Source organism: Sminthopsis crassicaudata, chromosome 2 (genome assembly GCF_048593235.1).
Source record: "Sminthopsis crassicaudata isolate SCR6 chromosome 2, ASM4859323v1, whole genome shotgun sequence".
Taxonomy (NCBI): Eukaryota; Metazoa; Chordata; class Mammalia; order Dasyuromorphia; family Dasyuridae; genus Sminthopsis; species Sminthopsis crassicaudata.
This window is the reverse complement of record NC_133618.1, coordinates 323315027-323342409: the sequence shown is the minus strand read 5'-3', so window position 1 is coordinate 323342409 and position 27383 is coordinate 323315027. Positions and strand designations below refer to the sequence as shown.

The 27383-nt window shown below is 34.7% G+C and overlaps 1 protein-coding gene across 2 annotated transcripts in view; it reads left to right on the top strand.

The window, feature by feature from the left end:
* ARMH4 (armadillo like helical domain containing 4) overlaps positions 1-27383 on the top strand; it is a 128336-nt gene that overhangs the window by 40962 nt on the left and 59991 nt on the right. For both annotated transcript variants that reach the window (XM_074290220.1, XM_074290221.1), the window contains exon 5: positions 4610-4858. In XM_074290220.1, the coding sequence (XP_074146321.1) occupies positions 4610-4858 (249 nt within the window). The remainder of the gene's footprint in view (positions 1-4609; positions 4859-27383) is intronic.

The window sequence follows — 27383 nt, the reverse complement described above, 5'->3', positions numbered from 1 at the left end:
TATTATAACTTTGATTCAATTCCCTATATATTTGAGAGATGTAGCCATTATCAAAGAAACTTGCTGTAAAACTTTTTGATTTTACTTCATTGTCTATGGTATCTTTCAGAAAAATATAATTCCCCCCATTATCTCTTTCAATTAAGTTTATTTTTGTTTTCGCTTTCTCTGGGATCATGATTGCCAAACTTTCCCTCTTCACTTCAGCTGAAGTATAATAGACTCACACTCATAGTCATTGTATATTCACATTGTGTATTTCCAGCCATCCCATTTTCCTGTTTATTCTTCTTTGTCTCTTTTATCTTGTTCTTTCTCAAAAGTCTGTCTTGTTTCTGATTGCTGCCTGCCCACAATCCATCCTCCACCTTATCCATATCTCTTGTCCCTGTACCTTCTTATCTTCTTATTTTATAAGATAGATTTCTATGCCTAAATGAATGTATTTATATATTCTTTCCTGTTTGAACCAGTTTCAATGAGAGTGAGGTTCAAATATGTCATGCTACCCTTCCTCATTTTCCCTTCATTATAAAAACTCTTGTTTGTGTGAGAAAATTTTCTCCACTCTACGTTTCCCTTTCCCCCTTCTCCCAGTACATCCCTCTTTCTCACTTATATATCTGTATCTTTATATCTCTCTATATATCATATACTGAAGAACATCCCAACATAATGAACCATGCCCTCTGAGTTTGCAGACTTCTCCAACTATCCTAATAATGATAAAATTCTTAGGATCATCTTCCCACATAGGAATGTAAACAATTTGATTTTATTGAGTACTTCATGTTTATCCTTTCATGCTTACCTTTTTATGTATCTCTTGAGTCTTATTTTGAATGTCACATTTTCTATTAAGCTCTGGTATTTTCATCAGGAATGCTTGGAAGCCCTCTGTTTTGTTAGATGCCTCTTCTCACTCTTCATTTAACCTTGTTAAGAACCTTGCTGAAGAATCCTTGAACTTGATAATGATAGATTTTAATCAGGGGTTGGCAAGGTGCCACCTAAAGTTTCTAGTCTTTATATAGTATCATTTGTGGAGGGTTTAAAAAATTCTTTCTCAACAAATTCTTAGGCCCCAGCTCAGAGGGTATCATTCAGCTCTTGAACAGGGGAAAATATGTACCTATCAGTGGCAGTATCTGCAGCAGGGTTCAATCTAGCCCAAAAGGACACCATTTGGGCTCTGTCACAGGTCTGCCACAAATATTGTTCAGTGTCCCAAAATGACAGTAATTTCACCTAGGATAGGAGTTTAGTGGCATTGCAAATACTCCTCAGAGATAGTGTTTGGGTCTCAACTGGGATTTGTAGATGATGTGTACCCTGCCATGAAGGGCAGTGCTAAGGCCCCAGAACTGGGGAGAAGCACTTGACACTAAAAGAGAGGTATATTTCTTAGTCCCACAGTAGGGCATAGAGCAGCATTTGGCCCCAGGGAGATGGATGGTTAGTAAAAAGGAACAACAGACAAAGTTCAGTGGGCAACTGATTGACTATGTTAAATGAGGACAAATGGAGGATACTTTAAGATTGTGAACTTGGGTGACTAGAAGAATGATGGTATCTTGTTTTCATAAATAGCATTTATTTTTTCCATTTATAGATAAAATAGTTTTCAACATTCATTTTCTTTTTTTATTAGAGCTTTTTATTTACAAAACATATGTATGGGTAATTTTTTCAACATTAACCCTTGCAAAACCTTTTGTACCAAATTTTCCCTTCTTTCTCCCCATCCCCTCCCCTAACTGGCAGATAGTCCAATACATGTTAAATATGTTAAAATACATGTAAATATGTATATGTATATATACATATTTATACAGTTATCTTACTGTACAAGAAAAATCACATCAAGAAGAAAGAAAAAGAAAAACTGAGAAAGAAAACAAAATGCAAGCAAATAACAACAGAGAGAGTGAGAATGCTAAGTTGTGGTCTTCACTCTGTTCTCATGGCTCTCTCTGGGTGTAGATGGCTCTCATCATCACTGAACAAATGGAACTGGTTTGAATCATCTCATTGTTGAAGATGGTCACATCCATCAGAATTGATTATTATATAGTTTTGTTGTTGCCATGTATAATGATCTCCTGGTTCTGCTCATTTCACTAAGCATCAGTTCATGTAAATCTCTCTAGACCTTTTCTGAAATCATCCTGCTGGTCATTTCTTACAGAACAATAATATTACATAACATTCTTATACCATAATTTATTCAGTCATTTTCCAATTGATACAAAAAGGGCTGCCACAAACATTTTTGCACATGTGGATCACTTTCCCTTCTTAAAGATCTCTTTGGGATATAAGCCCAGTAGAAACACTGCTGCATCAAAGGGTATGCACAGTTTGATAACTTTTTGCTCATAGTTCCAAATTGCTCTCCAGAATGATTGGATCTGTTCAGTTCCACCAATAATGTATCAGTGTCCCAATTCTTCCACATCTCCTCCGACATTTGTCATTATCTTTTCCTGTCATCTTAGCCAATCTGACAGGTATGTAGTGGTATCTCAGTTGTTTTAATTTGCGTTTCTCTAATCAATAGTGATTTGGAGCACCTTTTCTTTTTTTTTTTTTTTTCCTGAGGCTGGGGTTAAGTGACTTGCCCAGAGTCACACAGCTAGGAAGTGTTAAGTGTCTGAGACTAGATTTGAACTCGGGTCCTCCTGAATTCAAGGCTGGTGCTCTATCCACTGCACTACCTAGCTGCCCTGGAGCACCTTTTCATGTGATTACAAATAGTTTCAATTTCTTCATATGAAAATTATCAGTTCATATCCTTTGACCATTTATCAATTGGAGGATGGCTTGAACTATTACAAATTTGAGTAAATTCTCTATATATTTTAGAAATGAGGCCTTTATCAGAACCTTTAGATGTAAAAATTCAATATTCATTTTAAATACAATTTTAAATTTAAAATTTTTCTCCCTCTCTCCCTCATTGTCATCCCCCTCCCAGAGTTGGCAAGCAATCTGATGTAGGTTGTACATGTGCATTCATGTTTAATATATTTTTGCAACATGTTGGAAAGAAGAAACAGAACAAAAGAGAAAAACCATGAAAAAAATCACAAAAAAAGTGAAAAAATTATGCTGTGATCTGCATTCTAATTTCATGTTTTTCTCTGAATGTGGATAGCATTTTCCATTATAAGCCTTTTGAAATTATCTTGTATCATTGCATTGCTGAGAAGAACTAAATCTGTCACAACTGATCATTGCATAATGTTGCTGTTACTGTGTACAATGTTCTCCTGGTTCTACTCACTTTACTCAGCATCAGTTCAAATAAGTCTTCAAATTTTTCTGAAATCAATCTGCTTATCATTTCTTATATAATCACATATATCATTGTAAGATATATCACATCTTACAATAGTATTGCATCGCATGCATATAGCACAACTTGTTTAGCCATTCCCCAATTGATGGGCATTACTTTAATTTATATTTCTTTGACACCGCAAAAAGAGTTTCTACACATTTTTTGGTACATATGGGTCATTTTTCCTTTTTTATGAGATGATGGCATCTTCTAAGAAGGAACTGTGAAGTTCAGAAGAAGGGCTTTGGGAGAAAGATAATGAACTTTTTTTTTTTGGACATATTAAGTGTGAGATGCTCATAGATCATCCTGTTGTAAATGTCTAATGGGTAATTGGTGATGTATCCCTGAAGCTTAGAAAGAGACCAGGATGGTTACATAGATCACTCAGTCAATAAACATTTATTAAGTACCTATTATGTTCCAGACACTATGCTAAATACTAGACTTCCAGATAGAAGTGTGGAAGTCATTTGTCTAGAGATGTAGATGGATGCTTAGGAACTAATGAAGTCATCCAGAAAGAGTGTAGGCAAAGAATAAAAGACTCTATACAGAACCTTGGGGTACACTCACAGTTAGGGCTTCGGATATGAATGATTATCCAAAAAAGGAAGTATCATTATCATCTATTATATATAATCTATGCTTTGTTGCTGTTTAATTTAAAAAATTCAATATGCATATTGTCCTTTTTTTTTTTTTGCTCTTTTTCACTTCATGTGACAGAAAACCCTATTATTTTTATTTTTAGTAAGAACCTTAGTTAAAAACACCTCACATTACTTATGCTTTTCTTCTCACAATCCTGTGAATAGTGATAGTATTACAGTTCCCATTTTTCAGATAAAGAAATTGACATTCAGAGAAAACTTATCCAGGAATACACAGATAACAAATGTCAAGTCTTCTGACTACAGTGCAAGTGCTTTTTCCACTGACTATAACACACTGCTTCTTGTCAAGAACCCTTAAAAGTTATTTAATTACTCTTCAGATTATACTGGGCACTTATTTTCTTAGGACTTTCACTATGATAATGAGAATTGATGTGATAATCTTTCCTAACAAAACCATAATGTGAAAGGATTAAAGTGTAAAATATTTGGGGGACTCTAATTCTTCCCTTTCTTCAACACCACATAATCTAGTTTAAACCACGGATAATCTTTTTAAAAAGATGATATACCATTATTTTACAGTAACTGGACAATGATAAAACATTTGTATTGCTTAACAGTTTTGTTTTGATTTCTTCCTTTCTAGAGGGAGAGGAAGATGAGGATGAAGAAGTGGAGGAGGAAGAGGAGGAAGAAGAAGAAGAAGAAGAGGAAGATAAAGATGAAGACTCTTTAGATGAAAGCATGGAGGGTGATACTGATCTTCCTGGGTTTACTCTCCCTGGAATTACTTCCCAGGAACCCAGACTAGATAGGGGGAACTTGGAACCATTGGAAGGAGCATCATATCAGGTTCCAGATACTATTGAGTGGGAACAACAGAATCAGGGCCTTGGTAAGAATAAACATCTTCTTCTTCTTCTTTTTTTTTTTTTTTACTGTGTCAACTGGGTTTAGTGACTTTCCCAAGGTCATATAGCTAGGAAGTTTTAAGTGTCTGAGACCAGATTTGAACTCAGGTCATCCAGACTTCAGGGTTGGTACTCTATCCAGTGCTCTACCTAGCTACCTCAAAAATAATTTCTTCTAAATCTTTTCTATTGAAATAACTTTCTTCCTTTTTTATATCAATCACAAATGAAAATGAAAATATTTTGATATTATGTTGCTGAACTGGATTGATCAATAAATTAATAAATCAAAAAATTGATCAATAAATGACAGCACATTTGGGAAGGTTTAATAATTGCTTTCATTACTCGTGTTTTTGTGATCTGGATTAATATGACATTGTTTTTCTTATCCTATGAATTATTCACTTATTATCTGAAAGCCATAAAGGATTCCATTCATCCTTTCTACATAGAAGGGTTTCAAGAGAAAGGAACCTTTTGAAAAGGGAAGAGAAAATGATTTCTTAATTAATCTGGTATCTATTGTAATTCACTAGTATTTAGTTTCATTAAAATTCTGTACAACCAAAGTGAAGGAACTAACTTTATGTTAATGATAAACAATTTCATTGGTGTGGGTATGATTCTGATTGATTCAGATCACAATTCCTCCATTCCTTAATGGAGAACTAGTGTTTTTTTCCAAATTTTATTCCGCTTTTTGCCCCAACATAGGGTGGTTTTGTGGCTGGACAGCCTTATACCGTGCATGTTTCCTCCTACACCTTTATTTCCAATTAGGATGTCAGACTGACAACAAAGAAGAAATAGTGAACAAATTAATTTCTCCTAAAGAAATTTCTGCCTAGAAAAATGACAAACAGAAACTAGGGAAGTTTTACATATTAGACTTACCAAAGAATATTGAAGAGTAAATGAATCCTGCCCTTTAGCTGGCTGAGGTATATCACAACTTAAACCAGGAGAGAAAGAATGATCTCAATAAGAAAAAGGCCATTCTAGAATTGCAAGCCTTATAGGTTAAGGGGTATGATGGACTGGTTTTCCATATATGTCTGAGACTCTGAGGGTTCCAGTCTAACCTTCAAAAGTTTACATCTCATCTCTTCTGCTCTCTTTCAACTGTACACAGTTGAAGTAGGTCTATTCTTTTCTTGTGAAGTATCATGGTCAGCATTCTCTCAGTCATTCAGAAGTCATGCTTTTCTCTGTTCATGCAGCACATAATTCTTAGAGCTGTCCTTTGATAAAATTGCTCTGGATTTGGGTGGAATAAGGGTTATGTAAGGTTTCCTGAAAAAAAACAAAACAAAACAGAATTACCACCTTGTGCTCAATCTTCTGAAGATCAGCCTCCTACTTCAGCTCTCTTATTCTTTGGATGAGAGACAAATAGTATGGCCCATAAATTTTGCTAGCTTGTGAGGATCTGTAAGATCTTTGCTGATTTTGTTTTTGAAAATCCAGGGGGACCTCTGAACCTAAATGAAACAGGGCAGTATCACTTTAGTGGAGGGTTTTGTATAAGGGCAGGATTAGGAAATAATTGATAAAGTTCAGGTGGCAAATCTGAGGCTAATCATGCATGCACAAAATTAAGTATTTTACTCTAATTCACAAGTCTATCTATCTGTCTCTATGAAATAATGAAAATAACAGCAATAATTGCTAACATCTATTTAACACCTTTAGGTTTGAAAAAAATTGTGTTTGTTAAATCATTTGATTACTAAAACATCACTGTGAGATTGGTATCACTGTTATTATTATTATTCCTATTTTTTGATGAGGAAACAGGCTAAGATTAAATGATTTGTCTGCAAGCACATTTAGTAAACCTAGAGGTGATATTTGAATCCAGACCTTTCTTGAATCGATTAATCAATTGTCTAACATTTTTATGTGACATTCTGTGTTTTGCACTAGGGATATGAAAAAAGAGCAAAAACTTTCCTGCTCTTTAAAAACATATAGTTTAATGGGGAATAATATAACCTTAAACAATGATGTACAAACAAGATATAAAAAGGATAAATTGGGGCTGGTGTCAAAGAAATGGAGTAAAATTAAGGAAGATTGGGAAAGGCTTCTTTTTATTTTCATAAAAATTTATTTTATTTCTTTTTCTTCTTTTTTATTATAGCTTTTTATTTACAAGATATATGCATGGATAATTTTTCAGCATTGACAATTGCAAAACCTTTTGTTCCAAATTTTCCCCTCCTTCCCCTCACTACCTCCCCAGATGGCAGGTATACCAATACATGTTAAATATGTTAAAGTATATATTAAATACAATATATGTATACATATCCATACAGTTATTTTGCTGCACAAGAACAGGAATTTGAAATAATATACACTTAACCTGTGAAGGAAATAAAAATGCAAGTGGACAAAAATAGAGGGATTGGAAATGCTATGTAGTGGTTCATACTCATTTCCCAGAGTTCTTTTGCTGGGTGCAGCTGGTTCTATTCATTATTGAACAAATAGAACTGATTTGTTGAAGAGGGCCAAGTCCATCAGAATTGATCATCATATAGTATTGTTGTTGAAGTATATAATGATCTCCTAGTCCTGCTCATTTCACTCAGCATCAGTTCATGTAAGTCTCTCTAGGCCTTTCTGAAATCATCCTGCTGGTCATTTTTTACAGAACAATAATATTCCATAACATCCATATACCACAATTTATTCAGCCATTCTCCAACTGATGGGCATTCACTCAGTTTCCAGTTTTTGGACACTACAAAGAGGGCCACCACTAACATTCTTGTACATACAGGTCCCTTTCCCTTCTTTAAGATCTCTTTGGGATATAAGCCCAGTAGCAACACTGCTGGATCAAAGGGTATGCACTGTTTGATAAGTTTCTGAGCATAATTCTAGACTGCTCTCCAGAATGGCTGGATGTATTCACAATTCCACCAAAAATGCATCAGTGTGGGAAAGGCTTCTTGCAGAAAGTATGACTTTACTTGAAGAAAACCAAAGAAACATGGATGTGGAAAAGAAGAGGGAAAAAACTCACTGTTATGGGGGATTTCAATTATAAGTCTTTGGAATAAAAGTCCTATAATTGTTTCTGCTCTGTATTTGAAAACCAAAACCAAACCAAAACTATTGCTTCTGGATTTAATTATGTCACTCTGGCAAGTCTCAGAATTAAAACTGAGGAAATTTTGAGCTTGAAGCCTGGAGTCATTAAATATTCAGTTTGATTGTCAGCAAAGCACTCAGATCTTTCTAGGCATAATATAGAAAAATCACACAATTTTGAATGATTACTTCTTCAGAATAAATTAACATTTAAAATAGTAAATTAAAAATAAGAATATCATATGTGGTAGCATCTCAATTATCTGACATTATCAGTGACTATAGTGTTTTATATAATTGATGACCTAAGCTCCTAAAGAAGTAAAAGATAAAAGAAAGATTCCATAAATATAAAATATTCATAGTACTTTTTAATAATATAAAATCAAAATAGAAAGAATACTTATTGATCAGAGAATGATTGGTCAAAAGTATATTGAATTTAAAGGAATATTATTTATATCAAGAAGTTATGGATGTGAGTAATAATCTGAAAAGGATCTTAAGTACCATGCTAAGGAGTTTCTGTTTTATTTTAGAGACATTAGAATTTTTTTTTTTTTTGAGCAAGAGAGTAACACGACCAGACTTTTGTTTTGGGATTTGAGAGATCATATGGAAGTAATATAGATAAGTTTTAATAACATTAAATGTTGGGGTTGGAGAAGAGAGAAGAAAAAAGATGATTTTGAGTCTTTAAGTTGCATAAAGAGGAAAGTTGGTAGTGGAGCAGCTTTTTGGGGAATATGATGCATTAGATAGAGATGTCCAGAAGTTAGCTGAAGAGTCAGAATTAGAATTCAGAGAAAAGGAATGGGACTGGAGACAGAGATTTGTGTTATCTACATAGAGGCACAACCAAGAAAATTACCAAGGAAAAGACTACAGCAAGTTAAATACCTGAGAAGATTAGCAAGGCAGGGAACATTGCTGAAAAAGCAAAACAAAACAAAATGAAAAATAGGGTATAGTAGGGTATAGTGCCAAGCACCAAGATCGGGATTTAAGTGAGGGAAACAAGAAAGAAATTCAATCTCTAAGACTAGGTGACAGGATGTTAAAGTTGGGGGCAGTATCTGACATATTGGATAAGCATGAGTCTAGATCTGGAGTTTCATTCTGGGGAAGAAAATTTTCCTTACAAAACATTATTCTCTTTTTGATAATGTTTCTTATGTGCATAAGATGATAAGTTTTGAAATGTATTTCCTTTCATACTGAATAGGACTATAGGAAAATTTACAGAAAGCCAGGGGATTACAGGGATTAGAAAGATTGAGAACCCCTGGACTAGTTTCTAGAAATATCATACAAAGACAGAGTAGAATCAGTGGTGAGATTGATCTTTGATTCCAAGCTGCTTGGATTGTGGCTCTGGGTAATCAAATTGACCATAGGCCCATGAGGGAGTAAAATCTATAGAGGGGGGATGAAGTGGTTTCACTTAGAAATGAAAAAATTAGACCAATCATAGATTCAATACTTTCCAGTGATGATTTTCTCTCTTGGCCATTCTATATTTGGCAGGGACCTTTGACTGATTTCTTCCTTGGCTACACTATTGCAGAGCAGTGTGAGTAGGCTTAGGGCCAGTTAAGAACTAGTATTGCCATTTCATTTTTGCCACTCATGCTACATCATGGGTTCTTCACCTCCCTCTGTTTCTATATTTTATCACTTTCTATTTTGCTATCTTATCATGAAGAAGAATGAGGAAAGAGCAGCCAAGGGCTTGTGTCAGTGTCTCCATATTACCTCGAGGTCTAAATTAAATCATCTGTCTGGTTTTTTTAAAGCTCCCCATAACTTAGTTCCTTTCCACCCTTCTGGTCTTTTTATACCTTACTCTCTTCCACTGGCTCTTGGCTATTTTGTACACGATATTCTCCAGACTGGGCATTTTCCTTACCTAGAATTCTGCCTCTTTATCTCTGTTCTCTGCCTTCCCTGGCTCCTTCAAGTTTTACTTAAAATCCATTTGGTAATTGTTGTTCTTGAAAAAGAGATTGGAATGATTTGCCATTTCTTTTTCCAGCTCATTTTACAGATGAGAAAACCAAGGCAAACAGGATTAAATGACTTGCCTGGGGTTACACTGCTAGTAAGTGTCTAAGGCTGGATTTCAACTCAAGTTCTTTAAGCCCAGCAGTTTTTCCACTATGCCCCTTAATAGTGCTGTATAGAGGAATGAACAAAAGGGTCTGTAACCAATTTGATTAATGATCATGTAGCTTTTACCTGAAGACCTTCAATGATGATGAATTCATTACCTCCTAAAGAAGTCAATTACAGTCTGTAATTTTGGGGTAGCTCTAATTATGAGAAAGCTTTTCCCTGGGTTGGGTTGTAATTTGTCTCTCTGAAACTTCTGCCCACTGTTTCTAGTTCTGTTTTCTGGGGACAGTCAGAATTATCTACAGGATAATTCTTTAAATATTTGCAAGGCAACTTTGTCTCCATCCCTGTTTTTTTTTCTCTTGTTATCTATCCCTAGGTTGATCAAGCCAATCGAAAGATGTCATGATTTTGTGCCCTCACCACCCTGGCCACTCTCCTTTAGATTGTTCCAGTTTGCTGATCTTATGTAAAATACATTGCCCAGAAATGATTGATGGGTGTGGTTTGACCAGCAAAGAGTGGCATGGGATTCTTATTTCCCTTATCATTGCATTTCTGTTAATGCCACTTAAGATCATGTTAGCTTTTTTTGGCTTCTGCATCATGCTCTGATGCTTATTAAATTTGTAATCCAATAAAACCTAGATTTTTTTTTCATATGAACTGATTTCTAGCTACTCTGCCATTCTTTCCTTGTAAATTATTTTGAATAGAGGAGCTTGACTTGGAATTTAAAAGGGATAAATGTAATCTTCTTAGCTTTAGCCCAGTGTTCCAGTTAAGATCTTTTTGTGTCTCAATTCTTTCAATCCAGGGCTAGTTATCACTTCTAGCTTTGTGTCATCTGAAAATTTAATAAGTATACTGTTTCTTTTCTTTCAAGTATTTGATGAAAATGTTGAATAGAACCAGATCAAATCCCCCCTCCCCAATAAGCTTCCACATGTTCTATGCTGGTACAAGGAGGTAATATCTTTAATAGAATGATTCCATAGACAAATTTACTCATTTTTATAGATATTTAATCAAGAAAGGACATCAGTCTGGGTTTACTGAGAATCTTTAAAATAATTTCAGGAAATTTCAGATTTTTAAGACTTGAGACTCATTTTCTTGAATTTAAATCTGGCCTCAGACACTTTTACTAGCTTTGTGACCCTGGGAAAGTTACTTAACCCTGTTTACCTTAGTTTCCTCATCTGTAAATTGAGCTGGAGAAGGAAATGGAAAACTATTCCAGTCTTTTTTCCAAGAAAATCTTAAATAAGAAAGAGTTGGACATGATTGAAATGACTGGACTACAAGAAAACCTAGAAGAGAAGTTAAAATGGATATTGCTGACAGTTCCCAAGACAATTGTGATTTACTTCTTATCACCAAGTCCTTGTACAAAGTTTATATCTTTGGAATGACAGGATTTGAATTTTCCATCTAACTCTTCTTGAGAGAGAAGTGTAACTATTTGTAACTTGGTTTAGTCCAAAGTAACCTTACCTAAAGTAAACTGCAGAAGATGGAAATCAGGGAGTCACCATCACAAATGTATAATTAGGCATTGCTCTTACAAACTCCTACTAGTTAGGAAACAGATGGTTTATGTTGTCTTGTGCATTCATGGGCAAAAGTGACTATTTATTGTCAACTAGGTCTTACTGCTCAGTACTAACCTCCAGCATGGGGGACATTGAAGAGATGCAAAGACAATCTAATTATTCAACTTTTCCTTCTCTTTCTATTTAAACAGGGCCAAACTTATGCAAAACTGAAGTAGGCAAAATTTTATTCTCAGTGACTTCCTGTGTGCCTTTTATTCTCCTACCATTTCTTTCTTCCTTTTTCTTCCTTCCTTCCTTCCTTCCTTCCTTCCTTCCTTCCTTCCTTCCTTCCTTCCTTCCTTCCTTCCTTCCTTCCTTCCTTCCTTCCTTCCTTCCTTCCTTCCCTCCTTCCCTCCTTCCCTCCTTCCCTCCTTCCCTCCTTCCTTCCTTCCTTCCTTCCTTCCTTCCTTCCTTCCTTCCTTCCTTCCTTCCTTCCTTCCTCTCTCTCTGTCTCTCTCTTTCTTCCTTCCTTCCTTCCTTCCTCTCTCTCTGTCTCTCTTTCTTTCTTTCTTTCTTTCTTTCTTTCTTTCTTTCTTTCTTTCTTTCTTTCTTTCTTTCTTTCTTTCTTTCTTTCTTTCTTTCTTTCTTTCTTTCTTTCTTTCTTTCTTTCTTTCTTTCTTTCTTTCTTTCTTTCTTTCTTTCTTTCTTTCTTTCTTTCTTCCTTCCTTCCTTCCTTCCTTCCTTCCTTCCTTCCTTCCTTCCTTCCTTCCTTCCTTCCTTCCTTCCTTCCTTCCTTCCCTTCTTTCCTTCCAGCTTAAGATCCTGAGCTTCTTACTATTCAGCTTCTTGATTCAGTTTCATCTGTACCCCCACGTGTCAAAAACAATAACTCTTCTTCATTGAGATCTTTATTCAAACCAGTGTGTTGAGACTGCTTGTACAGAATTGTGCAGAAATTCCCAATAAGATGGTAATAGCAACAACATCATTATATTTACTTAGAGCTTGTCAAATTTTAAGAAAAGCCTGCCTAGAAGAGCAGTATGGTCAGTAGGAGAACTTCCTTTTGGAAAAGCCCATAAGTCTTTTTGTTTTGAGATCAAAGAATTGACAGCAATAAAATTATTTTTAAGATCACAAAAGCACATAGTGATTGGACAAATTCAGGGTGGGGTGGGAGAAGAAAATTTTTTAAAAAATACATGATAACTTTATTATATATTTAAAGAAATAGCAAGTCATACATAATTGATCTGCAATTTCATGTACAATCATCTCTTTTTTCCTATTCCGTAGTGCTATGGAAATGCTTATTTGATTTAAGTTTAGAATAAAATAAATTAAAAAAAGAAATAATAAACAAAAACGGTCTTAAGGGCAGGTTCTGAATGGGTATGGTGCCTTTTGACTTGATTTTGATCTAATGATTAATGACCCCTCCCAAAGGATCTGCAATAGAAGGGTTATAGTATAATGCAAAGAATATCAGTTCTGTAACCATGGGACTTGGGTTCAAATCTTTTTGCTCTTTTTACTATCTAGGTGAGATGTTAAGAAGGCTATTTAACCTTTCTTTACTTTCTTCAACTTTATAACAAGGGGGTTGAAAAAGATACTCTCGAAGGTTCCTTCCATCTCTTAATCTATGATCCTATGATCATTGATCTCTAATTGTCAAATAACTTCCATATTCTGTTTTTGCCCCCTCTTTTTTAAGTATGATGAAGAATTTTAGTGATAAGTTTTATTCAGGGTGAGTGGTCCTTAAAAAGATCTTGGAAACTTGGGAAAAGAAAATTGAATTTCTTTATTGCTAAAAGGTATTGAAATTGGGCAGGTAATTTCAGGGACCCCTTTTCCGCTGTTTCCTTTCTCTGCTCACACTTTTGAAATAATTAATCTTGTATTTGCTCCCTTCCTAAAAGGTGAGATTAATAAAGAAGTGGGCCTCTCTCTTATGAGATCAGGTACAAATGTGGACCTGTAATAAAAATTATAGAAAAAACACAGGGGTTACATTTCTTTTAAGCCTTCTATGCTATAAATATTAAAACTTTAGAGCATCTAAGAGGGCTCTAAGGAGAGAAATTATGGTCTGGGTTTGTCTCAGAAGATGGAAATCTCTTCTTTGCTTACATTTTCTCTCCTATAAAATGGAGATAATTAATTTAATATTTTTATTTTCCTCAGTTACATTTTTTTTACATTTGGCTTTTTAAACTTTGAGTTCCAGATTCTCTCCCTTTCTTCCTACTCCACCCCATTAAGAAGGTACATGTGAAGTTATACAAAATATTTCCATAAAAGAAATGTTGTGAAAGAAAACATGTAACTCCCTCCACCCAAAAGAAAATAACTTCAAGAAAACTCAAGTAAAAGAAAAGAATGCTTCATTCTGCATTTAAACATAACCAGTTCTTTCTCTGGGTATAGATAGCATTTTTTATCATAAATCCTTCAGAGTGGTTGTGAATCATTATAATGCGGAGAATAGCAAAGTCATAAAATGAAGATAATTTTAAAAAACCTGTCTTACATGTTGTTTCTAGAAAAAGAGAATTCCAACTATAAATAACTTTTCAAAACATAGCATTAAATGGCAACAGTGGTATCAATGAAGATGGGATAACCAAGCCCCATAGATAATATTGAAGGGAAGCATCATGATAGATTTGGGAACAGTATTGGGTATGAAATAAGAAGATTTGAATTCATAGAATCTTCAATTTATTATTGAATGTGACTTTAGATATCATGAGCTCAACTCTTCATTTTACAAGCTGAGGAAACCGGGGCCCAAAGAGATGAGGTGATTTTTTTCCAAGGTTACCCATTTTGTTATTATTATTCAGTTGTGTTTGACTCTTTCTGAGCCTTCACTCTCTCTGAATTGTATCTAACTCACGATTTGATCCCAGGTCCAGTGTCTACCCCATTGGTTCAAATATTACCTCTGATGCTTACAGTCTATTTACCTTTGGGCAAGTCATTTACCTCCCCTGAATCTCAGTTTTATCATCAATAAAACAAGGAATTTGGACTCGATGTTCTCTGTCCCATCTCTAGGTCATTGCTTGCAAAGGACTTTTTCCCAGGATGCATGATGAGAAATATGATTTTTTTACAGGTTATGCCAGGATTTCTTTATTTGCATTTTTTTTACCTTTTTAAAAATTATTATCATAGCTTTTTATTTACAAAACATATGCATGGATAATTTTTCAACATTGATCCTTGCAAAACCTTCTGTTCTAACTTTTACCCCCCTTCCTTCCACCCCCTTCCCTAGATGGCAGGTAGTCCAATACATATTAAATATGTTAAAGTATATATTAAATCCAACATATGTATAAATATTTATACAGTTATCTTGCTATAGAAGAAAAATCAGATCTAGAAAGAAAGAAAAAAATCTGAGAAGGAAAACAAGAATGCAAGCAAACAATAACAGAAAGAGTGGAAATGCTGTGTTGTGGTTCACATTCATTTCCCATAGTTCTCTCTCTGGGTGTAGCTGATTCTCTTCATTTTTGAAAATTGGAATTGGTTTGAATCATCTCATTGTTGAAGAGAGCCACGTCCATCAGAATTGATCATTGGATAATCATGTTGTTGCCATGTATAATAATCTCCTGGTTCTGCTTATTTCACTTAGTGTCAATTCATCTAAGTTTCTCCAAACCTCTCTGAAATCATCCTGCTGGTCGTTTCTTACAGAACAATAATATGAGAAATATAATTCTTGAAAATAAATCTAGAAATCTTGACAAGATAAAATCTAGGGATTTTGTTTGTGTATGATATCATTTTAATTTTTGTTTTGACATAGAGTGGAGAAAAACTTGATGGAGGTTGTATCTTTCATTGTGAAGGAACCCTATTAGATCGCATATAGCTTGCATTTGAGCAGGTTGTTCTTTCTTATTAATAACAGTAGGTGTCGCTGTAGCCAACTAAAATGTCTAGGAATATTGGACCAAAATGATTCTGTTCTAAGAAGCCCTAGAATTTTGATTCCCTCATCTAAGTCTCTTTTAAAAATTAAAAAAAAAATTGAATTAATACTTCTTTCAGAAAACATTATTTTCTTCAAGTGTTTTGTTCAAAAGCTGTGTTGATGGGCTATGAAAATAAACTGAGGTAACCAAGATTATGAAAGCAATAGATGTCTCACAGTATTTAAAATGCCATTATATTCATGTTGTGAATTTCTCTCTGTCTCTGTCTCTCTCTGTCCTATGAAGAGTAAATTTTTAATTAAAAAAATTTATTTTTAATAATATTTATTTTTCCAGACATATGCAAAGACAGCTTCAATATTCACCCTCACAAAAACCTTGTGTTACAATTTTTTCTCCCTCTCCATTTTCCTCCTTCTCTAGACAGTAAGCAATTTAATATAGATTAAATATGTGCAATTCTTCTAACACATATTTCCATATTCATCATGCTGTTCAAGAAAAATCAGATCAAAAGGGGGAAAAACGCAAGAAAAATCAAACAACAACAAAAAGGTGAAAATGGCATACTTCAATCCACGTTCAATCTCTATAGTTCTCTCTCTGGATATGATTGGTACCCTCCAACACAAATCTATTGGAATTGTCCTAAATCACCTCATTGCTGAAAAGAGTCAAGTCCATCACAGTTGGTCATCATACAGTCTTGCTGTTATTGTGTACAATGTCTTCTTAGTTCTGCTCACTTCACTCAGCACCAGTTGGTGCAAATATTTCTAAGCTTCTCCAAAAACTAGCCCATTCATCATTTCTTGCAGAACAATAATATTCCACTATTTTCACAAATATAACCATTCAGCCATTCCCCAATTGACGGGGATCCACTCAACCTCCAGTTTCCTGCCACCACAAAAAGGTTACAAACATCTCTGCTTATGTGGGTCCCTTTTCCCTCTTTACCATCTCCTAGAGACATAGACCCAGCAGAGACACTGTTGGATCAAAGGGCATATATAACCTTATAGCCCCTGGGCATAGTTCCAAACTGTCTTCTAGAATGATTGGATCATCTCGCAACTCAACCAATGATGTACCAGTGCCCCAGTTTTCCAATATCTCCTCCTCATCTGTCATTATCTTTTTTTCCATCCTTGCCAATTTTAGAGATGCAAAGTTATATCTCAGAGTTGTCCCAATCTGCATTTCTCTATCTATAGTGATCTAGAGCACTCCTTCATTTGATTAGAAATGGCTTCAATTTCCTCATCTGAAAATTGTCTGTTCATATCCTTTGACCATTTATCAATTGGGATATGGCCTTCATTCTTATAAATTTGAATCAATTCTCTATGTATTTTAGAAATGAAGCCTTATCAGAAGCACTGACTGTAAAAATTTCCCTTAGTTTGCTGCTTCCTTTCCAAACTTGGCTTACTTCTAATCTTGCTTTAATTTTTTTTTTGTGTGTGCAAAAACTTAATAATTTAATGTAATCAATATATCTCTTTTTATCAATGCTATTTTAAATGGGGATAATGTGCAACTTTTGTCACTTCCAATATAGTTAGAGCATTTGAAATGACTAAAAAGTAACCACATAATTTGTGGTTGAATCCTCTTCGAGAGCTTGAAAATTAATTCCTTAATTGATTTCCTCTTTCAGAAACTTCTACACATACTAGTAGATAAATGAAGGAGTGAATTGAATGGCATTATAATAAGATTAAAAGGCATACACTTTCTTTTTCCTGTCCCTGATCTCTATCACAGAAGTTTTAAAATTAAATTAAAAAGTTCTAGGTATTTTCAGAGGATTAGAAAGTCAGACTGAAACTTAGCTTATCCATTGTAATAGAAATTGGCTTGCAAGAAAATGCAGCCTTTTAAACTGGTTTTCAGAAATAATTATCAGACAGTATAGAATATACTTTATATACATACATATATATGTCAAATATGAATGAATTCTCTTCAGTATTTGTTGTCTCCCAAGTGAATCATGCTTTAATATCAAAAATTAAATTATGAGACCAAAATGTTAATTTTTCAAAAGCATAAATTCAAACTGCAAAGTATTAGGAAGCTTTAAGAAAACTGTGGTCTCTGAATAAAAACTTGCATTTCAAAGGCAGCAGACAATTTTTATGAAGAACCAGTTTATATTTCTTTTAAGTTCAAAAATCATGAAACATTTCTTTTTATATAAGTTTCTGATTTATAGTGACATTAAAATATCATGTCTATTCATGCCTAGTGTCAGCACGTGTCCACTGTCTCCAAACTAAATAAGATGGAAAAGATCTTTATGCCTTTTCTCAATATCATCTAAAATTTCCTTTTCTGTCTTCTCTATCCAGGTAATTCCATATATTCTATTTATTCATAAATTTTGAATTGGAAAGAAGTGTGGACTCTGAAGTTAGGAGAGCTGAGTTTAAATTTTGCGTAAGTAGTAGTGTGGCCATGAGTAAGGTATCTAATGATTCAGTGCCTTACCCTCCCAAAATATACACTATTTAAAAATGCAGATGACACCAACCCTAGATTCTAAGTTTCCACCGTTTTGTGAGAATTTATTTTTCATTTCTTAAAAGTCTTGGAACTAATGAATACTGAAAACAAAGTGTTTTAGTTTTCCTATCTACTAGAAAATTTTAAAATTATGGAGACAGGTGGCATCTGACCCAAAGAGCTATGGAGATTTTAAGATCTAATAATACAGATAATAATAATAACAGCATTTATATAATGTTTTAAGGTTTATAAAGCACTTTACAAGTTTTAACTCATTCATCTTAACTTCAGGTAAGTATTATAATTATTTTCATTTTTTTTTGTTTCCACTTTAAAGGTAGAAAGCTGAGTTTAAGAGACTTGCCTAATGTAACTTGGCTAGTAAGTATCCAAGGTTAGATTTGAACTTGTCTCCTTGATGCCAAATCTAGCATTCTCTCCACTGCAATTGAACCTGAACTACATTTTTTTTTTAAGGCAAATGGGGTTGACTGATTTGCCCAGGGTCATATAGCTAGTAAGTGTTTGAGGCTGGATTTGAATTCAGACCCATTTGACTTCACAGCCAGCACTGTATCCATTGTGCCACCTTGATGCCCCTACATAATCTTTAAGGTTCCTTATAGCTCAAAAATTCAAAGAGAATAAACAGAGAAGTTGAAAAAAGAATATTCAATTTTGTGGGCTCCTGTCTTGGAAACCAGATTAGTGTGCTTTATGTTTTTTGTGACTGCCTTTTTATTTATTCTTTTGTAACTTAGAAGTGTGTTTCTGCCACACACACACACACACACACACACACACACATATTTACAGATAAAGTATGTGTTATGTGGAAGACATTATTATCAGTGGAATGTCTTGATACTGAATATTAAATGAGGCAAAGATGATACCAAAGATGATGTAAGAAGATTACATCTAGGCTGCAACCTCTTCTTGGTACTAATTATTAAGGGTTGTTATTATGAGATTTCTCTGAATATTCATAACATCCCTGATATATACTTAATCTTGTTTACTAAAGAGTGATATCATTTTGAACCTTTTTCTAATGGGAGGAGAGGAGGAATAATCATAACAGTGACCTATTGTGATTTTGCTTTAGCTTGCTAAAACAATGTTTTTTCCAGTAGATTTTAAACTATCAGATGTGGTGAAAACAGAATGGACTAGATGACATCACAATGAATGGATGTTACTTAGAACAGAGTGGCATCTTGTATAAAGTTTAATTTGCAGGTGAGACGCTTGACATTTTAAAAGAAACATGAGGAGGAAAGAATGTCAAGAGCATGAACTTTTAAATGATACAAACAGTTTTAAAGAGCTAGAAAAGACATTATTTAATCATTCTTGTGACTGATAAAATATTGGAAATTTACTTCAAATAGATAAGAAGATATGATAGTGTTGACTAAAGATATACTTAGATTTGTTTTGGGAATACTAGCCCTTGAATATGAGGAAAATTTACATGAAGATTGTGCTATCCATTTCCAGAGACAAAATTGTTATAAACTGACAGCACTTTTGAGGAAAAAAATGAGAAAAATGATAGATTTTTGAGGAAAATAGCAATTGGCAACTAAACATTGACTTTCTAGTATAACTTTGAAACAAGTCAAGATTTCCCATGGAAAACTCTACTATCCTAAGAATGAAGAGAACCTAGGTTTGAAAATCACAAGTGAAATCATTTGTTTTATTTATTTAATTTTTAAGAGTAGCATAGTTTGTGCAGAATTAGAGATCAGACCCTTGTTTTAGTCCTGACTCTGATGTTGAATTTCTGTGTAATCTTAGAAAAGTTTCTTCACCTCTCAGGATGTCATTCTTCACATTGGTAGAATGGATTAGATCAGAAGTATCAAACATGCAGCCTACAAAGCAGCCACAACAGTCCTGAGAGTAGCCTGAAACAAATTAAGATGTAATTATGATCTGGAGAGCAAAGGGCTATAAAGCTGCAAATCCACTGGTCTAGCAATAAATACCTCTGTTAGCTCTATTTCCCAAAGAGATCATTAAAAGGGAAAAAAGACAAACATACAAAAATATAGTCCCTCTTTTTGTGGTGGCTAAGATTTGGAAATGGAGAGCATGCCCATCAATCGGGAAATGGTATATAAACAACAGTATATGATTTTGGTGAAATATTACTGTGCTATAAGAAAAAAACGAGCAGGATATCTTCAGAAAAACCTGGAAAGACTTACATGAACCAAGGCAAAATCAAGTGACCAAAACCAGGAAAATGTCATACATTGTAACAGCAATATTTTATGATGAATGTGAATGACTTTGCTATTCTCAGCAACACAGTAATCCAAGACAATTTCCAAAGGATTCATGATGAAGCAAGCTGTCCACCTCCAAAGAAAGAACTGATATTGTCTGAATACAGATTGAAACATGGTATTTTTCTCATTTTTTTCCTCCCTCCGTCCTTTCCCTCCTCCATCCCTTCCTTTTTCCTTCCTCTCCCTCCCTCCCTTTCTCTCTCCATTCCTTTCTCCCTCCTTTTTCTTTCCTTCAACTTCCCTTCTCTCCTTTCCTTCCTTCCCTTCCTCCTTCTCTCGCTCCCTTCCTTTCCTCCCTCTCCTTATTCCCCCCTTTTTCATGTTAAAAACAATATTTACATCCATTTTTTAAAATTGTAGGTTAAAATCTCTTTTTCTCTCTCCACTCATTGAGAAGGAAAGTAATATGATAAACATCATACTTGTGCTGTCATGCTAAATAGGTTTCCATATGTCATGTTATGAAAGGAAGGATTAAAAACACAAAACCAAAACAGCAACATCAAAAAAGAAACCCTAAGAAAAATAAAATTAAAAAAACCCTATGCTTTGATATACATTTAGAGTTTCAGACTCTATCAGTTCCTTTTTTTTTGGAGTTGGATAGGATTTTTCATGATAAATCTTTCAGAACTGTCTTAGATCATTGTATTGCTGAGAATAGTTGTTATTCACAGTTGATCATCATATAATAGTTCCAATTCTTTGTCACCACAAAAGGAGCTGCTACAAATACATTTGTATATATAGATTTTTTTCCCTTAATCTTTTTGGTATGCAGACCTAATAGTGATATTACTGGTTCAACAGTTTTATAGTTCTTTGGGTATAGTTTCAAATTGCTCTTATAGAGTGGTTGGATCAGTTCACAACTATGCCAACAGTATATTATTGTCCTAATTTTTCTATATTCCCTTCCAATATTTGTTATTTTTCTTTTCTGCCATATTGGCCAATATGATAGGTGTAAGGTGATGCCTCAGAATTATTTTAATTTGCACTTTTAAATCAATAATGATTTGGAGCATTTTTTCATGTAAATATAGATAGCTCTGATTTTTTTGTTTGCTTGGAAACTGATTGTTCATATCCTTTGATAATTTACCTATTGGGGAATGACTTGTATTTTTAAAAATTTGACTCCATTCTCTATATGTTTGAAAAATGAGGTCTTTATTGAAGAAATTGTCTATAAATTCCCCAGTTTTCTAATTTATTTCCCTATTTTTCTCTGACTATATTATCTAATTTTTAAAATCCCTTTTGAGATCTTCCAGGAATTATTCTTTGATGCTTCACATGTTAGCTATTTAGAAATTGTTGTCTTCTTCTGAGTTTGTTTTAATCTTTCCTGTCACCATAGTAGTTTCTATGGTTAGATTCTTTTTTATTGTTTGTTCATTTTCCAGCATATTTCAACACTTTTAACTTTATGTTAAAGTTGGGTTCTGCTCCAGGAATGGAGAGGACACTGTTCCAAGCTTCAGGTTTTTTTTGTGTCACTGTTTTCATAGTTAGTTCTGGGGTATTTGTAAGTTTTCAGTTTTTATAAGGAAGTATAATCTTAGGAGAAGTGTGGTAACTGGTCTCTTGGCTTGTGCCTTGGAGCTCTGATCACAGTCCTCCCTCCTACTAATTCTCATCTTGTATTGGGACTGTGATCTAGAGCTGCATATGGACAATACAAGAGTTCTGATCCCCATTGCTAGTAAAGAGTTCCCTCCCCCTTACTTCTATGAGCTTAGACCTATAGAAGCCTCTGTACCCACATAGTCCTCCCACAAAACCTGCTGCTTTTGCTGCGAGGTAAAATTTGTCTTCTTGACTCTAACTTTGGTTCTTTACCTACTGAGCCAGCTAGCTGGAAGATGATCCTTTTTAACTCTAACATTCTCTTTATGATTCAAAGTGACCCCACATTCAAGTAGTCAGTTGTGTTTCTATGAAGAAATTCTGGAGTTTTGAAGAGAATCTGCTTAATGCAAAATGTGTGAATTATGTCTCAGTAGCTAGTTCTTTGACCATGACAATGGTCCATCTCACAGTGAACTTTCTTTGAAATAATATTACCCTCTTTTGATCACACACCATATTTCACAAATATGTTTCCAAATGAATCCTAGATTTATAAAAATTCACAATTAGAAGGGACTTCAGGTCACAGCATCTGTAACAAGTGAGCTTTGGTTTGAAGACCTTCAGAAGAAGGAGTTCATCACATATTACATTTCTACTTTTGGGCAGTTCTGATTGTTATCTTTATATTTAGCCAAAATCTGCCTCAGTATGCTTTCTATCCATAAGTCCTAGTTCTGACTTCTGGAGCTAGGTAAAATAACATTTCAAATGTATACAAATCCATTTTCAAAAATAATCTTTGAAGTAGAGATATTTATGTGAATCTATTATGTTTCCTTCCTAATCTTCTTTTTTGACAAGCTAAGCATTATACCATTTAATTAAACTGATCTTTGGTGAGATTTCAAGTTCCCAAATTATTATCAAATATGGCACCCATAACTGAGTACAGTACTCTATATGTACAGTTTAACTAGCAGAGTATAGCAGGATTATAATCTCTCTTGTTTCTGGTACTATGTTTCTGTTAATATATCCTAAGGGTTCAATTGGCTGCCATTTCACATTATTAATTCATATTGAGTTTGCAGTCTACTAAAATCTTCTGCACATGAAATCTCTTCTAGTCACATTTTATTTATTCATGGTGGCGTGGTGGAAAATGTACTGGACTTGGTCTAAGGAGACCTAAGTTTGAATCTAGGATATAACACTAGTGAAGTTTCCCTTTGTGGTTACACAGAGAGAGCTTAATATAGGTTTCCCATTAAATCTAGGGCAATTGGTCTCATAGATTTCCTTTTACCCTTCTCCCTACTTTGTGGCAAACACTAGTTCAAAATGCAATAAAAATCAGCTTATCTCTATCTTGAGACAAAACCCATTATAAAAGGACAGACAGCAAATACACAAGGTTAAAGGGAGCTAGAAACTCCCAAGAGTAAGTGATGCCAGTTTGCCAAGCAGCAGTAAGACAGAGGATAGCAAGAAGGTGGAGAGAACATAAATTTAATAGATTCCTATAGCCATAAGGGAACAGTGAGGGAGATAGGAAAATTCTGTCCATGAAAATCACTCCTTAAATGCATTTATGAGCCAGACGAGGATTTAACTGTTCATGATAGCCCTTTATTTGCAGTTGACTTACTGTTTCCAAACTCAGTATTCCATCTTCAGCCTTCATGTTTCTGGCCAGAATGTCCTCTTTGCTTAGAATGTACTTCACCTCTCCTCTGAGAACTCCTAACTATTTTCCAGACCCAATTTATATGCCAATTTCCAAAGCACGGATTTATATCCTAATTATGTTGGGTCATAGACCCTTTTGGCATCGTGGTAAAACCTGTGGATCCTTTCTCAGAATGATGTGCTTAAATGCACAGGATTACAAGTGAAACCAACAATAATGAAATACAGTTATAGCAGCTCTTTTTGTAGTAGAAAAAAAAAAAAGAAATTGCAGGGATGCATGTCACATGGAAAATAGTTCAAATTGTGATAAATGATTGTGATGGAACACTACTGTGATATAAGAATGATGAACTTGATGGTCTTAGAAAAACATGGATAGGTTTGCATGAAATAACAAAGAGTAAAATGAATAAAATCAAGAGAACATTGTATACGGTAATAGAAATATTGTTTTAATAACAACTTTGAGCAAATAGGTTATTTTGAGTACCCAAATTAGTTGCAAAGGACTAATGAAGAAAGATGCTATCTGCATCCATAGAAAAACCTGATAAATAGAAGTATGTATAAAATAATTTTACATTATACACACACCCAAATACGTACACATATACAAACATTGTCTAAAGGTAGCTATCTCTAGGGGAAGATAATGAGGGAAGAAAAAAAGAGGGAAAAAGAAATTTTGCTTGATAACTTTATTAAATGTATTTATTTTTAAAAAAGAATTTTATTTATTTTTTTTGCAAGGCACTTGAGATTAAGTGACTTGCCTAAAGTCACATAACTAGTTAAGTATTAAGTGTCTGAAGCTGGATTTGAACTCAGGTCCTCCTCACTTCAGGGCTAGTGCTCTATCTACTGCTCCATCTAGTTGTCTTTATTTTGTTATGTATTTAAAAGGAATAGCAAGTTGTACATAATAGATTTTCGGTTTCATGTGCAATCATCTTTTTAAAAATTACGCTCTGTTATGGAGATGCTTGTTTTATGAAATTAAAAATAGACAAATTTTAAAACAAGAAATATAGTTATCAAAATATATTCAAAATAGTTTATAGACTCCACATTAAGAAAACCTATGCTATAGAAAGTTTTTCTTTATCTCCCTAATTAATTCTCTTCCTTTTCAAATAATTATGTAACATATTTGTTAATATGTTGAGTTCCTTCAATATAAGGTACTATTGAAGCAGATGGGAAGATAGGAGCTCAAATCCTATTTCTGATATATACTGGTTTTGGACTAGTCACTTAATATTTCAGTCCTCTAAGTAGTTTTCTAAGACTTAAGTCACTGGTGCTGACATACATTAGTTGAAGGAATTTTCTTACCTAAATCTATGAAATCTAATCCCTTTTCTTGTGTCCCAATGCAGAAGCTCCTTGATTGCAGCAATTGTTATTTTTTCTTGTATCCTCAGCAACCTGTGTAGTGTTTTGCTCAAAGTTAAATAAATGCTTGAGAGTAGTGGTGGTTGTATATTCTTGCACTGAATTTGGAGTCAACAAGTACATTGCCTAGCAGTGAAATACTTTGATAAAGATTTATCTAGGTGTTGTAAAGGGAAAAGACTTGCTTACACTTATAACTCCCATATCTCATAGCTAAGACTTGAAAAATAAGAAGGGGAATGCTGAAACATAATTGTTTGGCATGCTAAAATCCACAGTAAGGAAATTAGAACTACGTGAACATCAAAGCTGAAACTGTAGAAGGCATTGAGGCAGTAGGGAAATAAGAAAAACAAGCAGATTTTTCTGTAACTGGGATTACAGAAGGATGAGGAATAAACTGTAAGATACTCTAATTTTATTGATTCAGTGACACCATCTGTGGGAATAGGTCACATTCCATCTTTGACTTTTCATCTTTCCTTAAATCTTCCTTAGAGGTTCTACAAAGCACCAGTGGCCTTTTTTTTTTTTTTTGAATCTTACTTAATAGCTTTTGATGTCCCATGCCCATCTAGTCTCTATGTTATTCTTGCTTCATGGCTGACTGGGTCATTACTTTTCTTGTCATGTATTTCCTTGATGTTGTCTATTAGAATCTTTGTAAAATATAAAACTATAATTTACATTGTTATGTAGCTCTCCTCCTTCTGTTGTATATTTTTTCATTTGAAGTGTTTGTTGTTAAATTGCTTTTAAGAGTTTGATGTGCTATTATTGGGGAGTAAGTGTTGTTAATAGTTATTATTTGTCCTTTATTATGTAAGAAGACCATGACATTGAGAAAGTGATGTCCTGATTTGCAAATGGATTGGATTTAAGAGACGCAGGGCTATACAGAGTCAACCAGGCTTACTTTCTCCTTGGGAGTCATCTCGGTCCAGTGGCAAAATATGAATTAGGATGACTGGAGGTAATCTTAGATTCAATGGGAGAGTCTGATCTTTTTAAGCCAATGTCTTTCCCAGATCTGCTTGAATAAGGCTATGTCCATTCTATGATTAAGGCTAGGTAAGAAAGGAAGCAAAGAATAGCCTCTTTGGCCAAAACAAAAACAATTACTATTTATACTATGAGCGAATAGAGCTCAAACAGTGACTAAACTGAGACTTCCACTAAGACGCATTCAATCAATAAGAACCAGAATGATTTCGATTTAAAGCATGGTCCTTAAAACAAACAAAAAAAAGAAATCTAGCCCATAAACCTCAAGACAGTCCTTTGGAGTGAGCTGACTATAGTGTTGGACAGAAGATGTCCTGTGGCACTATCTGTGAATGTGTCCTTGGACTGTCCTTAGGTGGCGTGGACCCTGGGATCATCAAGGCTGATGATCCAGGTTGGTGAGCCAGGAAGCAAGTACTGTTAATGATACTGGTGGGCAGGAAGGTAGGCAACTCCTTCTGAGCTTGATCAGCCAAGTCAACTTTGGTGACTTTGTGTATTACAGGGGATCAAGCTGTGAGATTGGATGTTCTGATGATCTAGTAAAAGAGGTCGCCCTCCAAGTAGGGAACATTGGAGTCATCAAAGAGAGGGAACAGTCCAACTCAAATCTTCAGAGCAAAAAAGAAGGGGGGGAAAGTGCACTTGAGTATTTCTGTTGTGTGTGGGAAGGGATGGTTCTCTTCCATGTGGTTGTTGTCTGTTTGTGTCTTTGTGCAGAATGTCCTTTGTCATGTCTGTTCTGTGATCTAGAATTTGTTTGAGAGACAGAGACAAACAGGGAGAGAGAGAGAGGAAGAGAGAGAGAGAGAGAGAGAGAGAGAGAGAGAGAGAGAGAGAGAGAGAGAGAGGAGAGAGAGAGAGAGAGAGAGAGAGGAAGGGAGAGAGAGAGAGAGAGAGGAGAGAGAGAGAGAGAGAGAGAGAGAGAGAGAGAGAGAGAGAGAGAGAGAGAAGAGAGAGAGAGAGAGAGAGAGAGAGAGAGAGGGAGAGAGAGAGAGAGGGAGAGAGAGAGAGAGAGAGAGAGAGAGAGAGAGAGAGAGAGAGAGAGAGAGAGAGAGAGAGAGAGGAACTTACCAGGAAAGTCCTTTGAGAATAATGATTGGGGAATTTGGCAATTGCTCACTTCAAGATTTCAAAGCAATTCAATTAAATTGTGGTGTCCTGCAGGAGGACAGTGCATAGAGTAAAGAGAGTCTTTTTCTTCCCCTTTAACCCATTCCCTGACTGCAGCAAGGACATGCGGGATCAGAGGGACAGAAAGAAACTATGCTTAATCAGTTTAGTGAAATTCGTTATTTGAGATAA